The sequence below is a fragment of the Pelodiscus sinensis genome, chromosome 1 (genome assembly GCF_052426305.1).
Source record: "Pelodiscus sinensis isolate ZL-2025 chromosome 1, ASM5242630v1, whole genome shotgun sequence".
NCBI classification, from domain to species: domain Eukaryota; kingdom Metazoa; phylum Chordata; order Testudines; family Trionychidae; genus Pelodiscus; species Pelodiscus sinensis.
Window position 1 is genome coordinate 46,966,618 of NC_143052.1, and position 26,911 is coordinate 46,993,528.

The following is a 26,911-nucleotide window of genomic DNA, read 5'->3' on the forward strand; positions in this document are numbered from 1 at the left end:
GAAGCTCTGTTTGCTAGAAGCTGAGAATGGGTGACAAGGGATGGATCACTTGACAATTACCTGTTCGGCTCATTCCCTCTGAGGCACCTAGCATTGGCCACTACTGGAAGACAGGACACTAGACTAGATGGACCTTTGGTCTCACCCAGTTATGGACATTTTATTTATTGTTGACTAGCCCTAAGGATCTTAATGAGTAGTTATTAAGAGCTTTTTTTTAGACAAATATAAAACAGCAGCAGAAAGAGAATCCCCAAACCCATAATAAAATGCAGTCAATACTTACTTTCTGAGAAACCACAATCCAACCAGAGAAGCAATCACCTGCAATCAGTGAACAATTTTTTTATGTTACATTATGTTCTTTTACTCCCTTTTCTTTTTTCCTCAACTATAGAAATTGTTTATTGCACCATTATTTGTATCAAGAACATAATAAAGGGATGAAATTCAAACTTCCTCAAAGCAAACACCTTGCCACTTCTATTTCTCCTTCCACAGGGAACCCCTTCAGTACACCTCCCCATGAGAACTATAGTTATACATACATTTTATAAACATTAAAGTATCAAAGCACCTTTTATATTTGTTGGCACTTTCTGATGCTTGGAAGTTTCTTTTGTTTTAAATATTATATTTTTGTTAACAACTCCAGCAGTAAAACTGGTCCCCAGTAGTTATGAAATATATCAAGACTTAAAGTGACAGCAAATAATTCAACACATTACTAATTTTATTTAACTCCTTTGTCTGACACACTTAATTTTCCTCCTTCAGTTTAGTTCAGCTGTCATTACAGTCCAATCTTCTGCTACCTGCTGGGGCTGCTTTACAGAATCCTTACATGGTGTTTCTATGAATAAATCCATATCTTTCTCTGTTCTACCAGTTCAGCAACTCTGGCCTCTAGCTACTGTATTCAGATATTAAGGACCAGGAGCTTCTTGGAAATACACATGAAGCACTTGGCCACACAGTGAGTTCTTGTACATGTTCCTTGTAATAATGCCCTGGTTGGGTCATTATCAGAAACTGCATCAGGGAACTCTAGATCTAGAATAGCTCATTCTACCAGATTTAAGGTAACATCTATAGCATGTGCTAACAGCATCTCTGCTCTCGCAAAAAGCTGCTACACAAAGCTCCATTCTAAGCATTTTACTTGACACTACTCTCTCAGTTGAGGAATGTAAGTCTCTACTGCTAACGGGTCATACCCATCATAAGCCTCTACATGCCATAGCTGTTAGAAGGGACACTCTTTGCTGAGAACGTAACTTTCACTTGTATTAGAAATTGTGTCATGCTGCACACATCCACCAGGGACTAAATATATTCTGTGCAATAATTCAACAAGTATTGCCACCATGTTAATCTGTTGCTGGTCTTTGATCTCTGTAGTTATACATGGATCAGGGTAGGGCAAATGGAACAGTTGCTCTGGGGCCTGGTGAGTCAAGGATGCCCAAGGTTTCCAGCCATCACCACTGCTATGGCTATTACCCAGAGTCTCAGATCTTTTAAATCGTTTCCAGAGTGCCACGTGCTCCATGCAGCTCTTGAGGGCTGAAGGGGGAGCGTGTCGTGTTCCAGGCCGTGCTATGGGCTGGTTACCCTGACTCCATCTTTATGCCTTCCAGGAGTGCAGATCTGAGCCCACACTTTGCTCTGGAGCCCATGCAGCTAGAGGCTGCCCTGTCAGGGATTTTACTGAGTGGATACTAATATGTCCTAGGTTTTGTCTTTTTAGTTAAATAAAGGTTTGAATTATTTTAAATTATCTAATAGGTGTTTTTTTAGGTTTCTAACAACAAACTGACCAGCATACTTCTCCCTGAATGCTAAATGTCCATGCAGTCCAAAGTCCTTGCCTGCACTTTGAATGATGCCTCTCTCTCAGTTTTAAGGCTGTAAACCCTTGTGTAAATGCTAACTAGCTTTGGCCCAGATCCTCAAAACTCTTTTGTGTCTAATTCCCAAATGAAATCAATGAGAGTTACCTTGAAGGCCCAAAGACCTCAGGGTCTTACACAAATTAGCAAGTGTAAGTAAAAGTAAAACCAAGAATAATCTGGTTCCTGACTTTTAATGGTGCAGAGAGAGAGAGAGAGAGAGAGTGGTTAGGACACTCTCATGAGAGCTGGAGACTCAAGTTCAAATCTCAGCTCCACATCAGGAAGATGAACCTGGCTCTCCCACACTGTAGGTACACCCAGAACTACTGAGCTCAAAGGTATGAGAGAGACACACATTTCCTCCTCCATCTATTTTCTGTAGTTTTAGGAATAATCTGAGCATGCCTACCAGATTGGGCCCACAGGGTAAAACCCTAGTATAAGGCTCGATCTGGAGCTTAGGCATGAGCTAGACCAGGGCTACTCAACACGTGGCCCGTGGGCCACATGCGGCCCTTTTGTTTGTGGCTCGTGGTACGGTTTGGGTTTATGCAGGGCTCAACACACAGCCTGCGGGTGGGATCCTTTGAACATTGACTCCACTGGGAACACGCTCAATGGCGAAGCGTCACCCAGGCGCGGTGGGCATAGAAAGACTCAAGCAGACGGGCTGGCTGGAACAGACAGGTACTTTGTGTTTCTAGCCCCTCTCAGAGGAGGTGCTGGGAGTGCTGTGTGAAAGAAGCTATTTGCATATATTGGCATATACATTTGCACGTATATGCAACCACACTTAAGTTGCGGCCCTTGGCATGTGCTGTGAGTATCATCGTGGCCCTCGGGGCTTCCTAAGTTGAGTAGCCAGGAGCTAGACACTTGGGTGCCTAGACTGACGCATCTGTGCACATGCTCACTAATAGAAACTTAGGTGACTAAAGAAATATAATGGTGGAAATTTAGATACCTACAAAATTAAGATCTCAACACAACTCATCAGCAATTAAGTCCACAGCGAGCAAAAAATGTTGACACTAAATACTTTTAAAATTTGAAAAAACAATCCTTTTGAACAAACATAAAATGATATTAGGAGTAGAATAGCCTTACCTCGATAAAAAAGATAACTATGCAAAAAATAAGCACAATAGTCAAGCTTCTGTGGGAGGTAATGTATCTGTAGTAGGTGTTCCAGGTAGTAACAGCACTCATTCTTTCTGCATCATCAATAAAACATTCCTGCCAAGATGATTAATGAGAACATGATTAGCATGACCACTTCTATCCATAAGAACTATCTGTACATGAATATAATCACTCCTGCACCAATTCATTTTAAGAGACTGAATTGCAGCATTGAGTTTGGCTGGAGAGGACAAAGGCTGATGACAACAGGGAAGAGTGAAATTTTTCAAGTGAAACCTTTCACTGAAAGATGCATATTCAGGTTGACCAAAATGTTTCACAAATTAACATAGAATTTGCTGAATTTGGCTGAAAAAGAAGACAAAATCCAAAAGTCTAAACTTTTATTTTTACGTTTTTAAATCCATTTAGAATTTTACATCCATACTGATTTTTTTAAAATTTAAATTCAAGAGAAACAAAATATTTTGTTTGACCTAAAACAATTACAGTAAAAGTCCAATTGTCTGGCATCCAGTGGTCTGGCACTCCCGATAGTCCTGCACCAACTGGAACTTGGAAGTGCTCCAGCCAGCTGGACAATTGGAGCTGCTGTGAGCCCCATGGGCGCTCGCGGCTGAGAAAGGGAAGGGGAGAAGAGGGGAAGGAGATTAGACTCCTGTGACGGGTCTGCTGGGACCCGCACTGAGACCGGCCGGGGGTTGGTGGGTGGGCGGGGAACAGCATGGTGAAGGACGAACCCTCCGCCGTTTTTCAGGAAGGCAGGGGAAACCCTGCACCGCCGCTGAGAGCTCCCCACCCCCCAGACTACAGTAGTTCTCACCGAGCAGGAGGGTGAAGGGTGGTTCACCCACCCCCTGGATGCAGTGCGGGCCCCGGCAGACCCAACACAGCCCCCCACCGGAGTACATCCCAATACTCCGTCATATCCAATAATCCAGCACCACCTAGGTCCCAAAGGTGCCGGATTACCAGAAGTCTACTGTATAATGTTTTTTTTTAGTTTGGTCAGTAAACCAAAAAATCAGTCATTCACACAGCTCCAAATAACTGTTGAGTTACCTCTTGCATAAAGAGATCACTCATCACTTAAAAATAACTAAGCTATCAAACTGGCCTGATAACACACCAAATCAACACACCATTGCTGAAAACTTAGCTTAACTATCACTTATCATCTTCAAATATTACCTACACATGAGCTTTTAAAGAAATTAAACAACACAGAAACTTTGAGGAATCTCTGTTCTGCTAAGATCACTTGAGTGAAATAAGAGGTGAGAAATGCTAATTTAAAAATTGAGATGTAAGCATTTCTTCACTGTATATAGTACATAGCATGATAGATCCTTGTCCATGAATAGAGCTCCTAGCCACTATGAAAACACTACTACTACTACTACTACTACTACTAATATAATTAATACAAGTACAAAAATTTCATTTGAAAGTCACCTCGAAAATTTCTGTTGTCCTCCAAAGAGCAACTTTGCCAAACTTGGAAATTAAATTCATTCATTATAAAGTGAAATAGGGATTTTACTCCTGTTTAAGAGCAAATCTCTTCAACTATGAAGTTATTACCAGAAACTGCATGATTCTACAACTGATCCAGCTTAAACTTCTCACTAGTGTCTGCATCACCACGTGAAATTCATTCAGTTCTTTGTTTAAATAAATCAAATACTATAAATTATAGCCAGATCAGCTGCAGAATATTCAGTGTAACTATTCCAATTGGTTTAATTTATTCCATGACTTAATATTTCATGTGTCCACTCTTCATTCTTAGTTTTAAAACCTCGTTAACATTAGTTTAAAAACTGGTTTCAAATTTCATTTCCACATAATGAATCTTACAAGGCAATAACTGTAAAGAAATAGATAGTGGTCAAAATTGTATGTGATTTATTATAAAATCTGATAGGAGCTGTTCATGAGAGTCTGTTGCAATAACATGCAACAAAATCCCTCCCAGAGACATTGTTTCAGATTATATACAAGTTCCTTAACTAAATTTCAAACCGGTATTTGAGATACAAAAATGAAGGTCATTCAACTGAGCAGTACCACATAATGCATTACAGAAAAGATAGAAAACACAGAAGGATTATATTGCTCAATGCTATCAGCAAAGTATTTAATCTAAAACAAATCAACACATACCTTCAAATCTTCTTCATTAATCTCATCACTTATATCCAAGACACTATCTTGAGACAAACGCCTGGCATAAATATCTGCTTCAAGAGACAGGTTAGACTGGGGGGCCACTGACATTTTACGTAGAGAGGCATTCCCTTTTTTGTAAAAGCTTTGTCCCTGGTTACTTGAGGTGCGGGTCATTAAGTTCAGCACAGACTGCCTCCTCTGCCCTGGGAACATGGGCCCTGTGGTTAGTAAATTGCTCCGAGGTAGAATGGCCTCACCCAGTTCAGAATCGGGCACCAGAGACAGCTTTCTTTCTGTTGGCTCACTATAATTTTCTTCTATCCCATTGGCCTGTGCTGCAGTTTTTTGTACTACTGAAAACTTTCTGTTAGCATTAAGAGGATTAATAATGATGGAGTTCTTTCTTTTTTCATTGAAATCAGTAGTTTGTTTAAAAGACTGCTTCCTGGATTCATTTCGTGAACCCATTCCATCTCCATCAATGGAAAACCGTCGGAGAGCTTCATTCAGAATGGAGTTTCTTCTATCAGGACTAAATTGATCAAAGGAATCAAATCCCATCAGATTTGAGCTGAAGTCAGGGCGCTGATCTTGAAGTTGAGAAAATGTTCCATAGAAATAGCAGGTCCCTTCATGTAAAATTAATATTTTGTCTGCTGTCCTTAAATGTTCCAGCTTGGAAGTCACCAGAATTCTAGTTTTATTCGCCATCAACTTGCAAACACAGCTATGTATATATATATAAAAAGAATTATTTGCATTTTAAAACCAGGACAATCATTCAATATTTCCTCTACTCTTAGGGTACATCTACACAGCAGCGTTATTTTGGAATAACTGACATTATTTCAAAATAACATAGTGTGCATCTACACAGCAAGCCATTATTCAAAATAATGTCAAGATGGAGGACTTCTTACTATAACTCCTGTAACCCTAATTTCATGAGGAGTAAGGGAAGATGACAGAAGAGTGTTTTTCCTTCGACTTTCTGCTGTGTAGACCAGGAGTAGGCAAAAGGGCCTCTATGGACCGGATCTGGCCCACTGAGCAAGTTGTTCCAGCCTGTGGAGGCCCTGCCGCTCCCCCTCGTCCCCAGACCAATCAGGGCCAGGGGCGGAGGAGGAGCATGTGAAGTCTTCTCCCATCCTGCAAAGGGAGTGGAGCTTTTAAGCACCCATGCTCCTTGCAGGACGAAGGCAGAGTGGGAGGTGACCTCGCACACTCTCCTCACCCCCAGGCCAGTCAGGACTTCGGGGTAGGGAGAGCGCACAAAGTTTCCTGCTGCCCTGAAAGGGGCTCAGCACTTAAAGTCAACTGCCAAATGCTGATCAGCTGGTAGTTGATTCTAAGTGCAGCCCTCCCTTGCAGGGCTGGGGGAGGGAGCAAGAGACTTCATGTGCCTCCCCCATTGCCTGGCCCTGATTGACCTGGGGGCAGCAGTGGGGAGCACACGAAGTCTCATCTCGCTGCCAGAAGCATGGGTACCTAGAGGGAACTGCCAGCTGTTCTGAACAGCTGGTGGTTCTCTCTGAGGGGGGAGAAGGCAAAGACTTTGCGTGCTCCTCCACGCCCAGACCAATCAGGGTGTGTGTGTGGGGAACCATGGAAGTGTCCTGGTCCCCCCCTTCCAGGGAAGCCTGGGGCCACTTCAGAAATTTTTGAAGTGGCCCCTGATCAAAAATTATTGACCACCCCAGTGTAGACAGCGCTAAAAGCCCAATTAAGCTATGTCGACTTCAGCTACGCAAGTGATGTAGCTGAAGTTGCATAGCTTAATTCAGTTTTGGCCCTGCTGTGTAGACGTACCATTACTTATTACTTTAATCATTTCCATTCTTATTCCATTTGCTTCCTTATGTCAGAGCAGTGAGCAGAACACACAATTATTGTTTATCTGTGGTGCCAGGGGAGCTAGCAGAAGAATGGATGCTGGCCTCTAATAAGGTTCAGTCTAGTGGTGCTGCAGCCAAGCTGCTTGTAAGTTCCCCACCCAGAGCCATGCAAAGCTTTCATATGCCACACAGATCTGACTGGGAAGCTTCGTGGATGATAGGCAATTATTATATAATCAATCTATAGGGTCCGTTTAGGTATACATGTGCTTGCCCAATCTACTGTCAGTCTCACCTGTCCAGCTGGTCAGTGGATCTTTTTGGGTGACCAGCCCATTGGGATTTACATAAAAACAGGACAAAATACTATTTTCTATCAACACCAACACCGTGAGACAGTTAATAACTATTTAAAGTTAATATGTCACAAGCACTTATTATTACACACATATACTATAATGTGTAATGAGAGAAAGTGTATATCTGAGAATGAATAAATTATAGGAATTAGTTAGTACAATATGTCTAATTACTGTATGGTGCATGTCTTTGGATATAGCACCTAAAATCATTCCTAAAAACGAGGCATCATTTTGACCATTTCTATATTTTGGGCATATTATTACAAATTCTGTGCCAAATAGAGGAAGAAGTGTTTTCTTTCTTGGATTTGTGCTTTGCATTGTGCTGCTTGACAGAACTCCCAGAAATAAACCTCAGAAAACATACAGTACCTTTCAAATATTTCTTTCTCTGTTAAAATATCTAAATAGCCAAAAGGAGAATCCAGGAGATACAAATCAGCATCTTTGTACACTGCTCTAAACAGAGGAAATGGAAATGAAATTAGCTTTCACTATTATCTACCAGTTCAATTTAAATTTAATTTAAAACGCATGATTTTAAAATTGAATTTCATAAGAGCTGTTACTAATAGACTTAATAATATAGATTGCTTATTTACAGGGAATCAGTGTTCAGAATTACATAGGTTTATAATTAACCTTTTAATAAAACTTTTCCCTGAAGTGGGGTATTTTGCATAGTAAGGTATTTTTTCATGGAATTCCATGTAATCAAATAACTGCATAACCACCGTCACTGTGTCTTATACTTTGGATCTTTTAAAGACCAGTTCAAGGCTTGCTTTTGCAAGCTTTCTGTATGTAGGATGTTTGTTCAGTTTAACAGGAATTCTGAGCCTGTTCCAAAATCCCTGAAGTCAAGCTCTTTCTCTGTGGAAAGCTTAAAGAATTATGGACCACAGGGCTCAATCATCTACAGTGCTTTAAAATAAATGGATTGCATGGGCATGTATGAAAATCTTAGGTTCCAATCCTGCAAACAGCAACTTCACATCACTGGCACTACTCAGATGCTTGATATTCAGCAGGTGACTAAGTATTTGCAGATTCAGCATCTCAGACAGCAATGATCTGGACTCTGGGGCCCAACCTTGACCCCCCACTGAAGTGAACTAGTTTTACCATTAACTTTGATGAGAGCAGGAGCAAGCCCTTTGTCATACTGTGTGACTATAAAACATGACACTGGATAAATAAGTAATACAAAGAAATAATCAAGAAACCTCTGAAAATTGGATTTTACTTTCTTTTAAAGTATTTAACAATCCTTTAATGTTTATTTCTAAACAGTTTTCTTGAACAAATCTAATATGCTCTAAAACCATTAACAGTATGCTCTGCTAATAGCATAGGTAATTTTATTGAAAACCCTTCTATTGTAATTGAATTTACTCATAGTATATTTTGATGTAGTGACAGTGGGGCTGATTGCCTCCTTGGGGCAAGTTGTGGGAGGGTTCGGCTCCTCACCTCCAGAAGGGGCAGGGCCAAAGGCAGTGAGCCCATAGCATCGCCCAGACTACAGCACTGGGCCCTCCCTGCATCCTTCAGAGCTGTGCAAAGCAGTGCTACAGAAGCAATTCAAAGGCACTTTGGATTCTGGACACTGTCACAATTTACCCTTTTAATCCTCCCTGCCCTTAGCAAGCCTATGTAGTGATAGTAATTGTACCATTCTTGATATTTTCAACAATGAGTTTGTAACTTACTTCCTATAATAATTATATTGCTCAGCGCAGTGCTACATACTGGGTCTTACCCATACTCTCTCTGACACAAGATAATTACACATCTGACTATTAATGCCTATTGGCAAGCTGATCACACAACAGTAGATCAATCATATGACATTCCAGGAATTAACCTGAGTTCATTTGGAAGTTTATAAACATGGCTGTAGACAGAATTTGGGAAGGCCTTTAGTCAGTCTGGGAGTTTTCATGAAAATGAGAGTGGTTTATACTTTTGTTCAGCATTTCCCAAGTATTTTAAGAGATGAGGCATGCGCTCTTCTAGAAAATGTTATTGACCATACCTTCTCACTGCTTGCAACTCTGCTGAGCATTCTAAAGGCTGCCACATCTTAATTTATGTATCCTTCACCTCACCTGGAACTTGCTAAATGTTTGGGAAATGCTGCTTATGTCTTCATAATATGATCCTACTTCCGCCCTGTGTGGTTTGAGCATTGGTATACTTGACATTTCTTTGTTAACCAGACCTGATGAAGGGGTGTGAGGGCAAAGGAGCCTGGCAACTGAAAGCCAGTGGTGGTGCCCGGAGCCCTGGTTCCTTTAAATTGTTGCTGGAGTGCTGCGCCAGATGATCTGTGCAGCTCTGAGGGCTGGGGTGGAGAGGCACTGTGCTCCAGATTGTGCTGAGGGCCTGGCTTCCCCCAACCTACCCCTCCCAGGGTTGCAGACCTGGCCCCCAAAACGTCTTGCCCGGAGGTCTGCAGTGGCTGTCCACTCTGCTGTTGTTAACTAGTCATCATTGGTATCTGAGTTAGCACCCATTGAAATGAATGGAGCAATTCTCATGTCATCAACAATTGTATTGGGAGGATTTTCTCTTGATTAAATGAGTGTTTAAAGCACAGCCCAACATAGGGGTGATGTATAGTTTCACTGTCCTGGGGACAACATGAGAGACACTGAAATCCTAGGAAGCACAGCTACTGTGCAACACCTTATGAAGCATCGTGCTGCTAGCTTAGGTGGAAAGGAGGTAAGGCCTTTGCTTTGTCTCACTGGAGTGTTTTACAGCACATAGACACTTCCAGGGATCAGGAGTGCAGATAATACAATTGTGGCTATCCTCTGGGAAAAGGGGAAGAAAGCTTCTGGTGCCTACCCTTCTTATGCACATGTGCAAAATCACAGCTTTGTGGAAAATTGTCTATCAGATTCCTAAAAAATTACTGAACACTCATGTGCCAGATCGTCTCAGACCAAGACCTCTGATCCAAACATTTTGAAGAAGTGTAGGTCTAGATCCAGAACTAGAGCTGAACTTCTCTGACACAAGCCCTTCTCTGTCTGCTATCTTTTGTGTATTGTAATGTGATGGTTTGCTCCACTAGGTTCCATTGACATGGTTTTTATAATGCTGATTCTAAATAATTATATATATCTTATTGTCTCTCTCTCTCCCCGTGGAAGCCTTTTACAATACAGTACCTAGCTTGAAGCTAGAAGATTAATAAAGAACTGCTTTGGAGAAAATGTTAATTTACTTCCTAAATCAGCCATCATAGTTTACTGACTAGACTATGTTCATCCTCCACTAGAAAGCAAATGCACCTCTTCTGACACACCCACGGCCTGTTTGGGAGTGGAAGCTTTTTTCATCAGTTCCAGATGATATAGCCATGTAGGGGAAGTATGCCACTAGAACAGTCCAACTCACTTGTTACTTATTTTGTTATGCTCATGAATTTTTAGCAGCTGGCCTTAAACTGCTTTATTTGTTTCCTTCCTGATGAAATATCTTAATTGACTTAAAGAACTATGAAAGTAAACTTATGACTTCAGTCATATGACTGAATTTATGAGTCTACTACTGTGTCATCAGCTTGCTTGTATCCATTAATCTGCTGCTATGGAACTTTCACAAGTATCCACTAATTTTGAATAGTCAAACTGACACCCAGGGCCTTTCGTAAGTTCTGGCCATGCGCAGCTCTCACTGACTTTAACTAGACATTTGGGTGCTCAGTAGCTCTGAATACCAGGTCTTGGGCATTTCATGAAATTCACTCAACCCAAACATCTAAAATTAGTCAGCATTTTTTTTTTTTTTGGACAATGTGGACTTTAATCCTCGGTTTCCCCTTCTGGAAAACAGAGACAATCTTTGACAACTTCTGTGGGCATTATAATTCTCAGTTGATGTGCAAAGCTCTTTGAGACCTTGCTGATGCTGACTATTTCATATTCCTATTTGTACCACATAAGTATTTCTCTGGTGCTCAGACAATCAGCATTTTAATGCTGTGAACTTTAAATTGACAATTTCAGTTAACTACGGGAACTTCCATCCTTGGCTAAACTGCTGAGTATTTTTTAACTAAATTAATGAAGATATAGAGGTATCTTCCGGTGTGTCTACACAGCAAAGTTATTTTAGAGTAATGGTTGTTATTCCGAAATAACTATTCGAGCATCTACACAGCAATTCTGTTATTTCAAAATAATGAACAGCTTATTCTGACAACTGTAAACCTCATGCTATGAAGAATAACGCCTATTCCAGAACAGCTGTTTCGAAATAAGGTGTGTATAGACACTCTACTTCTGCTATTTCAAAATAGATCCTCACCAGGGCCATTCTAAGTTATTCCATTGGGGCTCTAATTCGAGATAGCATGTCTACATTAGGGAAGCCTGCCTCAGACTAATTTTGAGGCTTCCCTGCAGTGCAGATGTGCTATTTCGAAATAAGCTATTTTGAAATAACTATTCTGGAATAGCTTATTCTGAAATTACTTTGCAGTGTAGACATACCCCTAAAGGTCAGCATTTTTACAGGTAAAAAATCTGATCTCTGATGTTCAGATGCAGCTCTCACTGGAGTTATGCACATATATCTATTTGGAAGAATTAGGTCCACATTTCATTAATATTATGTCTCCCAAATGTGAAATGTCAGCCATTCAGATGATAAAATATTCACCTAGCTAGTGAGATTCTTGCTCGTTGACCTCCACTCAGAGTGATTCCACCATCTCCCAATACAGTGTAGTCTTTCTCAGGAAACTTTGAAATCTCCTGTTAAAAGATTTTAAAAATTAGATATATACTTTCCATATTCAAATGACACAAATGGCTGATTAAGCAAAAACAACTGCACATAGATGGTTTGGATGGAGATAACTATAAGGTCACAATGATTTTATTTTCTTATTTCATTGTTTCCATGTTCAGAAATGAGGTATCAAAGTATATACTTGTATTTACCTCACAGCTCAACCAGGAGCCTATAAAGTCTTAAGAGAAAATATTAATCTTGAATATTAACTCCCCAGAGGTAAAGAATGAGCCTTTTTTATAACCTGAGTCTAAGGCTCTAACACTAGTGTAGATTTTCTACCAGAGACAAAAGTGACAAATGTGTGTTTGCAATTATATTTAGAGAAGATCATAAACCAAACTTTGTGATCGAACACCCCAAACTTTAGGGAAGTCCATATCCACAGGGTTCTAATACCATACCTCTCCAATGCACTTGTCTTTGGGGAGGTTTGCAATGGTTTTGAGAGCCAAACTTTACTGCTCAGGCTGCCTTGCCTCTTACTTACGTGGATTGGTGAATGGTCACTAGTAAATACACATAATGAACAAATATAAAACACGGGCTTAATTCTATACCATGGCTGGCAGGGGTGAGGGAAGGACTAGGGATCTGTTTCTCTCCCTTATCCTATGCAATCAGACTCCAGAGCTGTAGTAGTTCAGAAGCCTAACATTGGGGAAAACCCTGCTCCTATCAGTAGCTGACATCATCTCTGTTAGTTTTACACCACTGGGAAGTTCTTCTGTGCAAGGGGAATTCTCTACTGGCCATTTATGGCCAGAATCTTGAGTGGAGCACATGGGAGAATGTGGACCTAGGAGAGAGTGCTTTTTCTTTAATACAAGACTGAAATCTTTGTGCTCCATTTTCTTCCATTTTGGCTATGTCTTCACTCCGGGGGGAAGGGGTGTTTCGGAAGAGAATATGCAAATGGAACACTCATTTGCATATTTTCTTCCAATTCTTTTTGCGGAAGAGGTTTTGCCACTAAGAAGCCCCGGGAAGATGGGGCCATTTGTCAGTAAAAAACCTCTTTTTTTGCAAGATCCCTTATTCCTCAAAAATCAAGGTTTCCAGGAACTTGCGAAAAAAGGGTTTTTTTTTCCCAACAAATGGCCCTGTCTACACGGGGGTTTTTAGCGGCAAAACCTCTTCCGCAAAAAGAATCGGAAGAAGATATGCAAATGAGTGCTCCATTTGCTTATCCTCTTCCACAAAAAAAACGCAGTGTAGACCCAGTCTTAATGTCATTGTAATTTCTGAAACATGAAAGCTGATGCTTGTTGCATGCTGAATGAGTGGGACTAGACTGGTGATTGTGGTTTTATTATTTTAAAGTTTTTCTCCATTCAGAAAGTTAGCTTGACCTTTTGAGGACAATGGGCATTGGGAAAGATTGTCTCATTGTGATACCAGCCTGGATATTTATTATATTAACTGATTAAATTAGACAGCATGTAAGTCTTACTTCAGCAATGGGATCAGCCAGAGAAAATCAATCTCCACTTTATACACTTGCAACACAAACCACCACCAGTTTCTCTTGTAAACAGAGATGGGGTTACTCCCCCGAACTCAGACCTAGATTTCAAACACTTCACATTTCACAGCTGTTTAGAACCAGTGTTCTGACTTGAGCCTTACTCTAGAGGCTAATTAATTTTGTGCCAGGAGTCTCAACTCTCCCTTTACAATGTGCTTTTGATCACTTCACCTGTGACTGTGCCCATTAATTATTCTCCTCTGAATAATTTCTAACATTCCAAACCACTGAGACATTTCCAAGAGGCATTAAAATAAATAAATACATGAAATGAAATGAAATAAATAAAACATGCCAGGAAAGTATTTCCTCCTTCTTCCCTTGTAAATTAGCACTAATCTCAGGGACAGAATGAACAGTACAGATCAGCCTTGTTTAGGGACAGATTAAATGCCCTGCATCTCTCATGGGCTAGAAACTGGGTCCTTGTTACTCCAGCAAAGAGGAGACGCCCAGGTTTTCAATTAAATAATAGCCTTCTCTTCCCAACATAGAATATTTAGAAATAACTGACCTTAAAAATTAAGACACTTATTTATGAAAAAAGTTATTTTGGGTAACAGAATGTTGTGAAATTGAGGAAGAGTTGTCTAGTGGATAGAACACTAGACTTGCACTTAAGAGATCTGACTTCTACTCCTAGCCCTACTGTTGCTCGGTTGGATGGCCTTGGGCAAGTCACTTGACCCCCCTATGCCCATCTCTAAAATGGGGACACTGATACTGACTACGCTTTGTAAAATGCCTTGAGATATACTGATGAAAAGCACTATGTTAGACAGAGGTATTATTATTTTCCTCTCTCGTGGGGACCTGAGCAGCCAAACTCCTGTGTGTATACTTGATTTTACAGGCAGAGCGATATTAAAAATAACACCAACATTAAAAAAAACTTTTCCAAACTTGTCAAACATAGCATATGCATAAAGTATGAGGTATTTAGAGAGGATTCATGATCGTGTGCCATGGTATTCAGGTTTTATAGGAGCTCATTTGGGATGAACTACATGGTGCATTCAGGGTTTCTCTGCTCCTATCATCTTCACTGCCCCTATCTCTTACAGATAAAACTGTTTTGCCTCTCTACTATGCCATTAGGTATTTACGTATTTACATATCCAGACATTTGAGTTGAATTTTCCCGTAAGTCACACTGGCTCCATTTTGATATAATATTACTAGTTCCTAGTGCTACTGCTCCTGTTCTTCCTGTAGAGACCTTCCAGAGAATTGTGACATCTATTGGAGTTTCTATTATCTTTTATGGGAGGAATTCTGGCTCCACTGCATTGTAAATCCAGATTCATGAGACCCAGGCTTGTGGACTTAGGATACACCCACACCGGGGCTATGTCTACACTGCAGAGTTTTTCCGGAAAAACTGCTGTTTTTCTGGAAACACTATACTTATGTCCACAGTGCAATTACGTTCTTTTGACAGAAAGTTGAAAGAACACAGGGGTTTTTCCAACAGCAGTAAACCTCTTTCTACGAGGTTTGCCATGTGTGAAAGGGGAAGAGGGTTTTTTGTTTTTTTTTAAAGAGGCCTCCAGGAAAAAAGCACAGGTGCCCTGGTGGCCACTCCGTCCATAGTAATCACAACTTAAATGCAAGATAGTGTCCAAACAATGTGGACGCTATCTTTTGAAAAAGCAGATTGCTTTTTTGATGCACTTTAGCTGTGTGGACGCTTCCTTTCGAAAGATGTTTTTCCGGAAGATCTCTTCCGGAAAAGCTTCTTCCGAAAGAAGCTTGCAGTCTAGATATAGCGTGGATGAGCTGACTTGGGCCCATGGGTTCAGGCAGTGAGATTAAAAATTGCAGTTTAGATCCCCTGGCTAGTGCTGAAACCTGAACTGTACTGGTGGGATGTGGGGAGGGGTCTTAAGTCTGGGATGTAGTCCAAGCTCAAACATCCACACTGGTATTTTTAGTCTTATATCCTAAGAACCCTGAGCCTGAGTTCATTGAGCTGGGCTCTGAGATTTTGTGCTATGAATTTTTATTGAAGTGTAGATATACCTGCAGGGTTCCCAAGCCCACACTTGAGCATCCACTCTGCATTGTGCACACACGCTTACAGCTGCTAAACTTGGGTCTTATAGCTACTTCCAATCTGCACTACCTTCTGACTCAGGTCTGCATCTTGAGCTGTGTGCAAGCTGTAAAATGGCAGTGCTTGGACCAGAATCCTGGGGCTCCGACCCACCTGACCAGTAGAATCTAGGACCATAGTCCAAATGCTTGCTGACCCAAGTCAGACTCATTTGTGTGGGGACAGAGGGCAGGCTTGGGTTCAAACATGAATCAGAGCCTAAGCTTAGTGAGCACTGTAAACATACCCATTGAAATAACAGCAAAGCATCTATTGACTTAAATGGTGTCAGGATTTCATCCTATGTGTTTCTGCATAAAATACAGGCAGTCCCCGGGTTACGTACAAGATAGGGACTGTAGGTTTGTTCTTAAGTTGAATCTGTATGTAAGTCGGAACTGGCGTCCAGATTCAGCCGCTGCTGAAACTGACGGAGCTGGATAGAAAGCAGGAATTTAACCAGGCAGGAAGTTAAAATTGTTCAAAGCACAGACCATGTGCATGTCACTCATGCTGCCCCTCCTCATACCTGCACATAATGACATACAGGCAGGCATGCAGGGAGGTGAGGCAGCAGTTGGAGCCAAATGGTAATCACCAGTCGAACTTTCTGATTGGTCAGACCAAGGCAAGACAGGCCATGAGCCAATCAATCCAAAAAACTCCCCCCAACAAGCTACAAGCTGCTTAAAAAACCCATAAACCAAGTTCCTGCTTGTTTTATGTTGTATTGGTAATAATTTGGGGTCTGAGGCCTGCAGCTGCCTGGCTATATGATGAGCTCACTCCTGTACATGAGAAAAGGGAGGGAACGACTTAACTTCCCTTATAACAGAGAGCAGCCAGAATGAAGGGGAGAAGGACTATGGAAGTGATGGGTACTGCATCTTGTACTGCTACCTGAGTTACTGCCGAAAGTAACTGCTTCAGAAAACCACATCAACAAGAGGGGAGATTGCTAGGGAGCTATAGAAGGCTGAGGCAAAAACCAGGAAACCTTGCTGCAGAAATTAGTGGTATGAGAGGCTGATTTAGGAAAGGGATCTGTGTGGCTGAGGATAACTTTTCACCACTGGTGCAGTACAAAGCTGCTCCAACACAGGGGAGGATCTTGTTTCGTAAGTGTGGGTGAAGAGAAACACTGACTCAAAGGACAAGAATATAACCAGTTCATAAAGTTTATCTCAAGGTTATGATAACCTGTGAAAGTTTGAGCATAAAAACACTTGCTCAGTAATAAAATAAATTGCAGAGCGCCACTTTGTAGTATTCCATGCTGATGTTATTTGGTTAAGTGCTTTTTCTATTCTAGTCAGTCTTTCCTACCCTCCTTCCTCATGTAAGGTATGAGCTTCTAAGTAGACTGTCTTGGATGCTGTCTTATCTTCTCTGTCACTTCTTGAATCAAACTTAATTTCCTTAGCCTGACTTTACTGCCTACACATTGAATATAGCCACTATTTCTTGCTTTAAAAATCTTTTGCTAAAGAAAAGTTCACGAGGGAATGGGTGAATTTTGCCAGCATTTACTTGAGTTTTCAGTGGACCTGAAACTCCTGCTAAATATAATGAATTCTTGTAAAATAAGACTCCTGTGTTTATATCAGCGGTTCTCAAACTTTTTGGGCTCCGGAGCCCTTTACATGCGTAAAAATGTATGCGGCGCCCCAACGGTCCACTGATTGTATGTGTTGTACCTATCGATGTTTCCAGTTTGTCAACCTTGCGGAGCCCCTGGAGATGTCTCGCAAAGCCCTGGGGCTCCACGGAGCACAGTTTGAGAAACACTGGTTTAGATCATGAATTTCCTAGGAAAAAGCAGCGAGGAGTCCTGTGGCATCTTATAGACTAATCTAAGTGTTGGAGCATAAGCTTTCGTGGGCAAAGACCCACTTCATCAGATGCATGTAGTGGAAATTTCCAGAGGCAGGTATAAATATGCAGGCCAGAATCAGACTAGAGATGACGAGGAATCAGGGAGGATAAGGCTCACTTCTGGTAGTTGATCTGGAGGTGTGAATTCCAAGAGAGAAGAAGCTGCTTTTGTAGTTAGCTAGCCATTCACAGTCTTTGTTTGATCCTGAGTTGATTGTGTCAAACCTGAAGATGAACTGTAGCTCAGCAGTTTCTCTTTGAAGTCTGGACTTGAAGTTTTTTTGCTGCAGGATGGCTGCCTTTAGATCTGCAATTGTGTGTCCAGGGAGATTGAAGTAGGGGAACACACCCACTGGGGATGTAGTACATCGCATTCTTGTGTATAGTGGGGACCTGCACCTTCAAATTTACAAAATCAAGTGAATAAAAAAAAATCGACCTTAATAAATTTGACCTCATCTTGTAGTGTAGACAAGGTCTTAGTCAAGACAAGGCCCAACTATTTGAGCCTTCACTAGAACTAGTGGTCTTCATCTGGCCACCTGCTTCATAGCTGGTTAGCTTGTGTGCTTTGAAAGGATCACAAGTAATTTTAAATCTCAAAAATAATTGCTAATCATTTGTTATTGTTCCACTAGTTAAAGGAAACCATCCTCCTGAACCCCCGTAGAAAGCTACTACTTACAGTTATACTCTTTTCACAGAAGAACTATTTCACACTAGTGTTGCCTTCGATGATATCCTACCCAAGGTGGAAAAGAAAATACTGAGGTAATTGGCCTGTCCTCAAGAGATGCTGGTGCAAGGGAAAGCATACTTCAGAGCCTACTCTTGCTTATTTTCCCTCAGCACTCCTGCCTCCTCCTGGGATTTGTCCCCGTACAACTGCCAGTAACTTAATGTCTAGCCCTGTTTAATGGTGTTGCTAAGTAAGTATATTCAATCAGAGTTCTTTAGAATAGTGTCCTTTTCTAGGGTTCTGAATTTTTATGGCCTTAGGGAAGTGCTCTCAGGGAAAAATAATAAAGAAAAGTAATTTTTTCATTGCTTTTCCATAACTTTAATTGAAAGCATTTCAAGTGTTTTGAAGTAGGAACTTATCTGATAGATGTGTACTTTTTGTCTATGACCTTCTAGAATGCAAACAGCAAATAAACCAGGGTTGCTGGTTGCTTCTTTTTTAAAAAATGAATACTCATTTGTTCTATCAAGGAACACTTTTGTGCAACAGGTACTACCAGACAGACATTCTTTTACTTCATAAGCGCTAATTCAGAATCTGACTAACAAAATGCTCCAGCCTCAAAATAAAGATTTCATGCTCTCCTATATAGTGAACATGTTATTCTTGAACAGGATAAAATATTGGAAAGCTATGTGAACTATTTGCTTGCATTTTCCATCTATGCATTATTACTTTAGAGATAAAGTTACCTCATACATTTCCAGTAATTCCTCAAATGGTTGTGATAAATTCTTAGAAAACAGGTTACATGCCAGTCAAATGAGATATGAAGAATAAATGTAATACTGTCTTTTTCTTAAAATGTTCACGCAGAGAGATATTTTTCCTTAATTTTTTCTCTCTCCTAATAATTGGGGTTAGTATTTTAATTTGTTTCCAAAATAAGGCAAAATAATGCAAAAGCAATTTCATTTATTATATGAAAAATCAAAACTATGTGCTGAACGTCTTGGCTGCGTCTAGACTGGCATGATTTTGCGGAAATACTTTTAACAGAAAAGTTTTTCCGTTAAAAGTATTTCCGCAAAAGAGGGCCGAGATTGGCACGGATGCTTTTGCGCAAAAAGTGCTTTTGCACAAAAGCATCCATGGCCAGTCTAGACGCGATTTTGCGCAAGAAAGCCCAGATCGCTATTTTAGCCATCGGGGTTTTTTTGTGCAAAACAGTTCTTCCCTGTCTACACTGACCCTCTTGCGCAAGTATTCTTGCACAAGAGAGCTTTTTCCCGAGCGGGAGCGTGAAAGTATTTGTGCAAGAAGCACTGATTTTGTTCATTACAAAGTCACTGCTCTTGCGCAAATTCAAGCGGCCAGTGTAGACAGCTGGCAAGTTTTTGCCAAAATCTTTTGCACAAAATCTTGGCAGTCTAGACACACCCTTGTGTTCCCTCTGAAGTTATTAAGTAACATGCTGGTGCCAAGGGCCAAATTCTAAATTTACAGTAGTATTTTATTTACTTAAACAGAATGATCCGAGACGTAAATTATTGCATGTTTGGGGAAGGGGGAAGGAGAGAAAAGGGTTTCTATTTAGCAGTGACTTCACTCTCATTCTAGAACAAGCTGATACAGATCTGAAATATGTACTTCATAATGCAGCTTCATTTGAGGTCTGGATGTGATGGACATAAGAGAGAATTTATTCCACATCTAAATTGCTTTTTGGATCTGGAACAAATTTCATTGTTCTAGCCCCCTGGATCAAATACAAGAAACAACCTTTTCCTCTCTAAGCATGTTGTGTCAATGAGAACATGAATTTGGGGTACAACCTCATTTAACTCTAATTGAGGGCTAGCTTTGGGTCTTTTCTGCATGGCTAATTAGTATATAGCATAATGGTTGGCCGCACAGTAGCTCACTGTGTTGACACCACTACAGTGCTTTGAAAGTTTAGGTGTGTGGCTTAGCATACTGATGCTTCAACATACAGTATGCTAAGCTGCAATCCAGGACTTTCACTGCGCTTTAACAGTGTCCACACAGTGAGACAGTGCATGTCCAGCTGATGTGCTGTAGAGTCACACCCTACCTTGATGTATGCTACCTTCCCATACAGACAAGCCTTCAGACTGGCCCTTCTGCAGAATTGCAGTGAGGATATGAGTTTTCCCCTCGCTTCCACTTCCAACCCATTTTGACAGACAGTGTTAAAACCAGACATAATTGTGGCCCCTTCACTCAGCAGGTAGAGTATTTTGTAGTTCATAAAGGAATATGACAAGCACAGGAACTTCCTAGTGATCCACACCATCCTCCATCAAATGCAAGAGAATGCCTTAAGTACATAAATGTGTGCCCCTAAAAGATTTACACAAGGGTGTTGCTAGGGAATTAACATTTGGTTTTCATCATGACGCCTAATCATCTTCACTGATTAGGCCTCAACTGTAGTATTATGTCCAATTCTGGACACCCTATTTCAGAAAAGATGTGGAGAAATTGGAGACGGTCCAGAAAAGAGCAACAAAAATGATTAAAGGTCTAGAGAACATGACCTATGAGGGAAGACGGAAAGAACTCGGTTAGATTAGTTTGGAAAAGAGAAGACTGAGAGGGTACATCATAAGAGCTTTCAAATACCTAAGGGGGTGTTACAAGGGGGAGGGAGAAAAAATATTCTCCTTAACTTTTCGTGAGAAAATAAGAAGCAAGGAATACATACATCAGGGAAGTTTTGGAATCTTAATCATTGGAAAATTGTAAGAGCAGGTTAGGCAAACACATTTCAGGAACGGTCTAGATGGTGTTTGGTCCTGCTGTGAGGGCAGGGGACTGGACTTGATGACCTCTTGAGGTCCCTTCCAGTTCTAGTGTTCTCTGATCCTATGTTTAATCTTCTCTAATGTGATTCCTCAAACTATCTGTAGCAGATAGAAAGACTGAAGAGATGAAGGATAATAATAAGACACTGTATGAGTGAAGGCTGGGTTCTTGATGGATTTCTCCCTGGTCATACTATAATGCTAGCTTTTTCAGAGTCCACATGGTACTTGGAGATATCTGTTCAATCTTTTTTACTCTCAAGGTAGTGTTTTGAACCACTGACAGGAATTATTTAATAATACTTATGATAGCTGGCGGTGCACCTCATTGGCACTAGCCCCAGAGACTTACAGATCTAAAAGATTCAGCCGATGGTATCCATGATTGGGATAGAGCAGTCAATTGTCATGAGACTGATCAGCACTGTTAACAGTCCCATCATTCTAGGGATTTCCTGTTTTATAGCAGGGGATGAACAGCATGGCCCTTATTGCAATAACAGCATTTGGAATGGCTGCAATCGAACTAGAACCTGCAAAGGCTGGTCACAGGGACTCCACAGTTGCTTTGCCTGGTGGATCTGTGTGGTAGACAATAGCTTAAAGGCTCAACACATTCTGCAGTCTGTGGCAGAAGGCCTAGCATGGAAAAAAGCCAGTGCCTCTTATTAAGGCCTTCTGAAGAAATTTCCTGACAAACTGTTCCTCAAAACTCAGGCTGTTCTTTGAGTATCACTGGCACACACAGTAAGGCCTTAAACCTATTAAAATTACTTTATCCTTTAATTGTACTCTGTAGAGAGACATAGTACAGTAACCTTCTCTTATCTTAAAACAGACCATCTATTCTTTTCTTGCTTGAATGTATCTAAAAGAAAATAACTTTTACTGCATGACCAAGACAGACTTTGCTAAGCTAATTTAAATATCTGATGTTTTGATCTGCATATTAAAGACAACAGCCCTGTCTTGTGACAAGGTTGCGTGAGTGAGAAGAGCTTTGAAGCTGGATGAAATAAATATAGACAAACTCTACTGCAAAATATTTTTTGTGTTTCACTGTGTGATTTAAAAAAAAAACCCATCTGGAATCACAATCTGAAAGCAGCAAAATATATACACTGTACATGGAGCCTACCTCATTGTCTCAGATATGGACTAGATGTTACATAGGAGCATGATCCTGTAGTAGTTTGCATGCACAGAGTCAGATTGTGAAAAAAAGACCTCAGTACACTGGATACTGAGCATTTGTTACTTCTGTTTTCCATACAGACATTTTGGTAATTAGCTCTATTCTGAAAAACAAGCAATTTTTAAAAGTGATAGTTTGTCTTTTAAAATTAAAGAAGATAGAAACTTAGATAAGAAGCATCAGACCGTACCATAAATGTTTTTATAAAAGGCTTACTCTATTGGATGAGACAGTTTGCTATGCAGCTGGGGAAACTACTTAATATAGTTTTTCAAACTCATATGATTTATCACATTTTCCCTATTTGCTTCTCTGCAACTATGAATGCAAACACATTTGTATGAATGTTGCAGGGTGGTTATTCTAAGTCTGAATGCAAGGATGTCACGTGTTAAGGGCTTGATCCAGTGCCCAATGAAGTCAATAGGAAGCTAAAAAGACTTGTCCTAAAAGTAATTTGCCTTTTATACCAAAAGTGCTTTACCACTGCTAACAAAATCTGTCATTTAGCCAAGGAACAGAAACATTTCTATCTCAAATAAAAAATTAGACTAAGCTACAGTTCAAGTCAGTATGTTGTGAGTAGCCAATTTTCCTCCTCCTCAGGAGTTAGTGTTACATTGCTACCAACCTCATCATTTCTGAGAGGACAAAAACCATGAAGAACACTTGTCTCTAGATATGCTATTCCTCCCTACATTATTCTTCACTGAACAACAGTGCAGGCCACATCCCCAGGTTTCAAAAGGGCTCCCTAACCCATGTTTGTCTGCTTCGCCTAAGTCACAGTGTGCAAAGAAACTGCATTTTCTGAGCAACAGATCACGAGGGTGTAGCACTAGAAAAAGGACTGGGTTGTGATGACAAAGCCACACCACTGGTGCCCATGTTAGGGCTGTCTGCCTGTGGTCTAAACAGGTGCAAATGATGACTTCTTTCTCCTTCTTTGCTTTGATAATTATTACTCCATTTGTAATTTCATTTACAGGTCATTCGTTTCCTTGGTTCATTGTGTGCACTAAACACAACAACCTTGGCGCAAGAAGCTGTTATGGGCTTGTGCACATGCAACTGCCTGCAATTACTAGTTTTGCCTGTGCAATAACTGTAGTGAATGTCAACGGGTGACAAAACACTAGCACAGGGTTCATAAATGCTTACACTACTAGAGCTGAAATTTCTTCCCCTTAGGGAGAAAAAAAATCTTTTAGTTTTAATTGAAATCTTGCATAGGAATTTTGAGTTTCCTGCTGAAAAGTGGAGTTATAGCGTCTCACAGGAGATAATAAAGATACAAGGATCAAACTATTCACTATGGGCTTGTACCTCCGCTGAAAAGCAACTCCCATAATACAACAAAGAGTCTCCCCTTTTTGGTTTAGGGAAACTACACAACTTGGACTCTGTGACTGTGGAGCTCTGTGGGAAATGCAGTCCACTTGAGGATCCTGGCCCATAGTGATGAATGGGAAAACGAAGAGCAAACTGCAATTCCCATTGTTGGCCACAATCTTTTGGGTTTGAGAAGAAACAGACAAAAATAAGTAGTTTTCCATTGAAAGCAGATACTTTTTGTCCCCCTTTCCTCCCAAAAAAGTCATCTAGCCTAAAACTTACTTGTCTGTCAAAGAATATTTTGATGGAAATTTTTCAACCAGGCCTTCACACAAACCTTTGTGTGACTGTGACAAGAGAACACTAAACTGAAGTTTGGACTCACTCCATTAAACTATATAGCACCCTAACTTTCCTAGCAGTAATGTCTCAAGGAAGACCAAACTCAAATGGCCAAAAAGCAAGGTTTAAAATATCCTAAAATTCTCTATCCCTGATGGTTTAGTTTCACTTACTCCCTGCTAGTAACACCCTTAGCAGCTGAACTAAGGATCCCATGACTTTAATCATAATCACATCTTTGGTACTGAAATATCACCAATTCAGCTAGAATAAAAATAACATGTGACCCAATGACATAGTGATAATAACAAACACACATGGTTAAATTTGTCTGCATAATGAGTTACCTGAGCAATTGCAAATAACTTACAAAACAAAACTCAAAGTCTGTTTGCCAGTGATTTGTGAGAGTCATTGGCTAAACCAATTACAATAAATAGTTAATTTAGCAGCAGTCATTTGAGTGGGCGGGACAGAGGTCTTTCAAGGCATCTTCCCTCTTTTCTCTCCTGGCTTTTTGCCTGGAAGAAATCGCTGCTCCACTAATTCCCATCTGCCTTTGATATGCTAGAAACAATAACTTAATTGTGATTCTTGTGACATGACAATGGGGCTCATGGCAGCAGTGTGTGAGAGAAAAGAGTGCCTGTATGACAGGGTGTGAACCTCCCATCCACTGACTAGAGAAGAGTTCATGCTTGCTCATCAAACAATGCAGCTACCACAAGTTTCCACCCTTTATGCAGAGGCTGCCTTGAGTGAAGCCATGTGGGGAGAGCAGTTGACTCAATTGTGCGGAACTGTCCTATCCAGAGGTGTAAAAAGAGGAGTCAGTGATGCATTACCATAGGACAGTGGTCTCCAACCTTTTTACATCCAAGATCACTTTTTAAATGTCAGAGCAAGCCAAGATCTACCGCCCCATCCTTCCCCCAAAACCCCATCCCCTTCTTGAAGCCCTACCCTCTGTTCTCCTCCTCGCCAACACTTGCTGTCTCTGGCCCTTATACACTCAGGGTATGGCTACACTGCAGCTTTTTTTTCCTGATTCTATCTAGACTGGGCCAAATGTCAGAAAAACCCCTTCTTTCAGAAGCCCCCTTATTCCTCATGGAACGAGGAATACAGGGGTTACCAAAAGAGCATGTTTGCTGTTCTGCTAAAAAAAGCGGAAGAACAAATGCATCCCTGGACACAAGAGTTTTTTCCGGGATACTTCTGGAATCCCAGAAAAACTCCTACAGTCTAGCCAGACCCTCACTGGGTTGAGACAGGAGGTGCGAGCTCTGGGCTGGGAATGAGGGATTTGAGTGTGGGAAGGGGTGAGAGGTGCAAGGTCTGGGAGGGAATTTGGATGGAGGAGGAGGTGGAGAAGGGGATAGATGTTGGCTCAGAGAGGGCTCCAGGGTGGGGAGTGTTGGGGTTGGGGTACTGAGCAAGCCACATGCTTGTGGATGTGAGGGTGCAGGAGTTTGGATTGGAGTATGTGAAGGGCTCAGGGCAGGGAGTTTGGGAGTAAGATGGGTAGTGTGTGGATGGTGCAGATTAGCAGGTGTGTGGATGGTTCAGGAGTGTTGGGGCAGAAGACTGAGGATGTGGGGGTGCAGGAGATTGGGGATGAGAGTCTCAGGATAGGGGGTTCCAGTGTACGATAGGCTCAGATCTTGGTTCCGGGGAGGAGGTACAGGAATGTTATTATGCTGTGGCCAGATGGGGGCTTGGCCCCAACTGGGGGTTTGTTGGCCAGGCTTCATTTTTAAATAAAATATTATGTGAATCACAAAAAGTTTCAACATTGCCTTTATTTATGAAAAGAGTGGGGAACCTGTTTTGAGTCAGGGGTCACTGACCCACAGAAAAGTCAGTTGGGGCCACACAAGTAAGATGCAAAAAAATAATTCTTCCAATCCCCTCCTCCTCACTAATGTGGTCCCAACTGTAGTGGTAGGAGCAGAGAACATGGTACTGGGGAAGGTGCTAGTGAGTGCTAGGGCAGGGGAAGGGTGCCAGTGGGGAGTAGGGGACAGGGTGTCAGTGGGCTCTGCGGCAGGGGGCAGGGGACAGGGTGGCAGTGGGTTCTGTGGCAGGGGACAGGGTGCCAGTGGAGACAAGGGTCATGGTGCCAGTGGGGACAGGGTGCCAGTGGGTTCTGCTGCAGGGGACAGGGAGACCCCAGCACACACCTCCTCTGGGGACTGCTCCCCCCCCCCCAGAGGAGGGAAGTCCAGTCACGCGCTTCTTATCGGGACTTCTAACCCCTCACCCACACGGAGGAGGGAAGCCCCAGCACACACCTCTTCTGGGGATTCCTTCCCCCTTCCCCCTGTAGAGGAGGGAAACCCTGGTGCGTGCCTCTTCACGGGACTTCTAACCTCCCCACCCCCCCACGCGGAGAAGGGAAGCCCCTACGCGCTTCTTCTGGGGACTCCTAACTCCACCCACACAGAGAGTCCCCGGCACACCACAAACCTGCTTTGTGGTACGGCTCTGGCTGTTTGGCGCACAGCTGCTGGACTTTCGTCCACCCCGCAGGAAGCCAGCACTACCTCCCCCATTGCTGGAGGTAGATAGTGGGGCTTCTTCAGGGTGGTGGGAAATGGGGGTGGGTTCTGAACGCCTCACGATAGACTGGTCGGGGCTTCCCAATTGACCAGTTTATCATAATCAATGGGTTGGTGACCACGGATCTAGGAGGTAATTCCTCTTCTTGAGCAAAGGGACACTCTGGCTATAAGAAGCCCTTGCTGAGTTTTCTGAAATGACCATGGATACAAGCTATCTTAGGGTATGTCTACACTACCACCCTAGTTCA

At 41.6% G+C, this 26,911-nt stretch overlaps 1 protein-coding gene across 1 annotated transcript in view; it reads right to left on the reverse strand.

Annotated features, from left to right (window-relative positions):
• CFTR (CF transmembrane conductance regulator) overlaps nt 1-26,911 on the reverse strand; it is a 143,957-nt gene that overhangs the window by 60,062 nt on the left and 56,984 nt on the right. The window contains exons 12-16 of the mRNA XM_075929158.2: nt 12,085-12,179; nt 7,780-7,866; nt 5,205-5,937; nt 3,003-3,131; nt 287-324 (exon numbers count right to left, since the gene is read on the reverse strand). Coding sequence (XP_075785273.2) covers nt 287-324; nt 3,003-3,131; nt 5,205-5,937; nt 7,780-7,866; nt 12,085-12,179 — 1,082 coding nt within the window. The remainder of the gene's footprint in view (nt 1-286; nt 325-3,002; nt 3,132-5,204; nt 5,938-7,779; nt 7,867-12,084; nt 12,180-26,911) is intronic.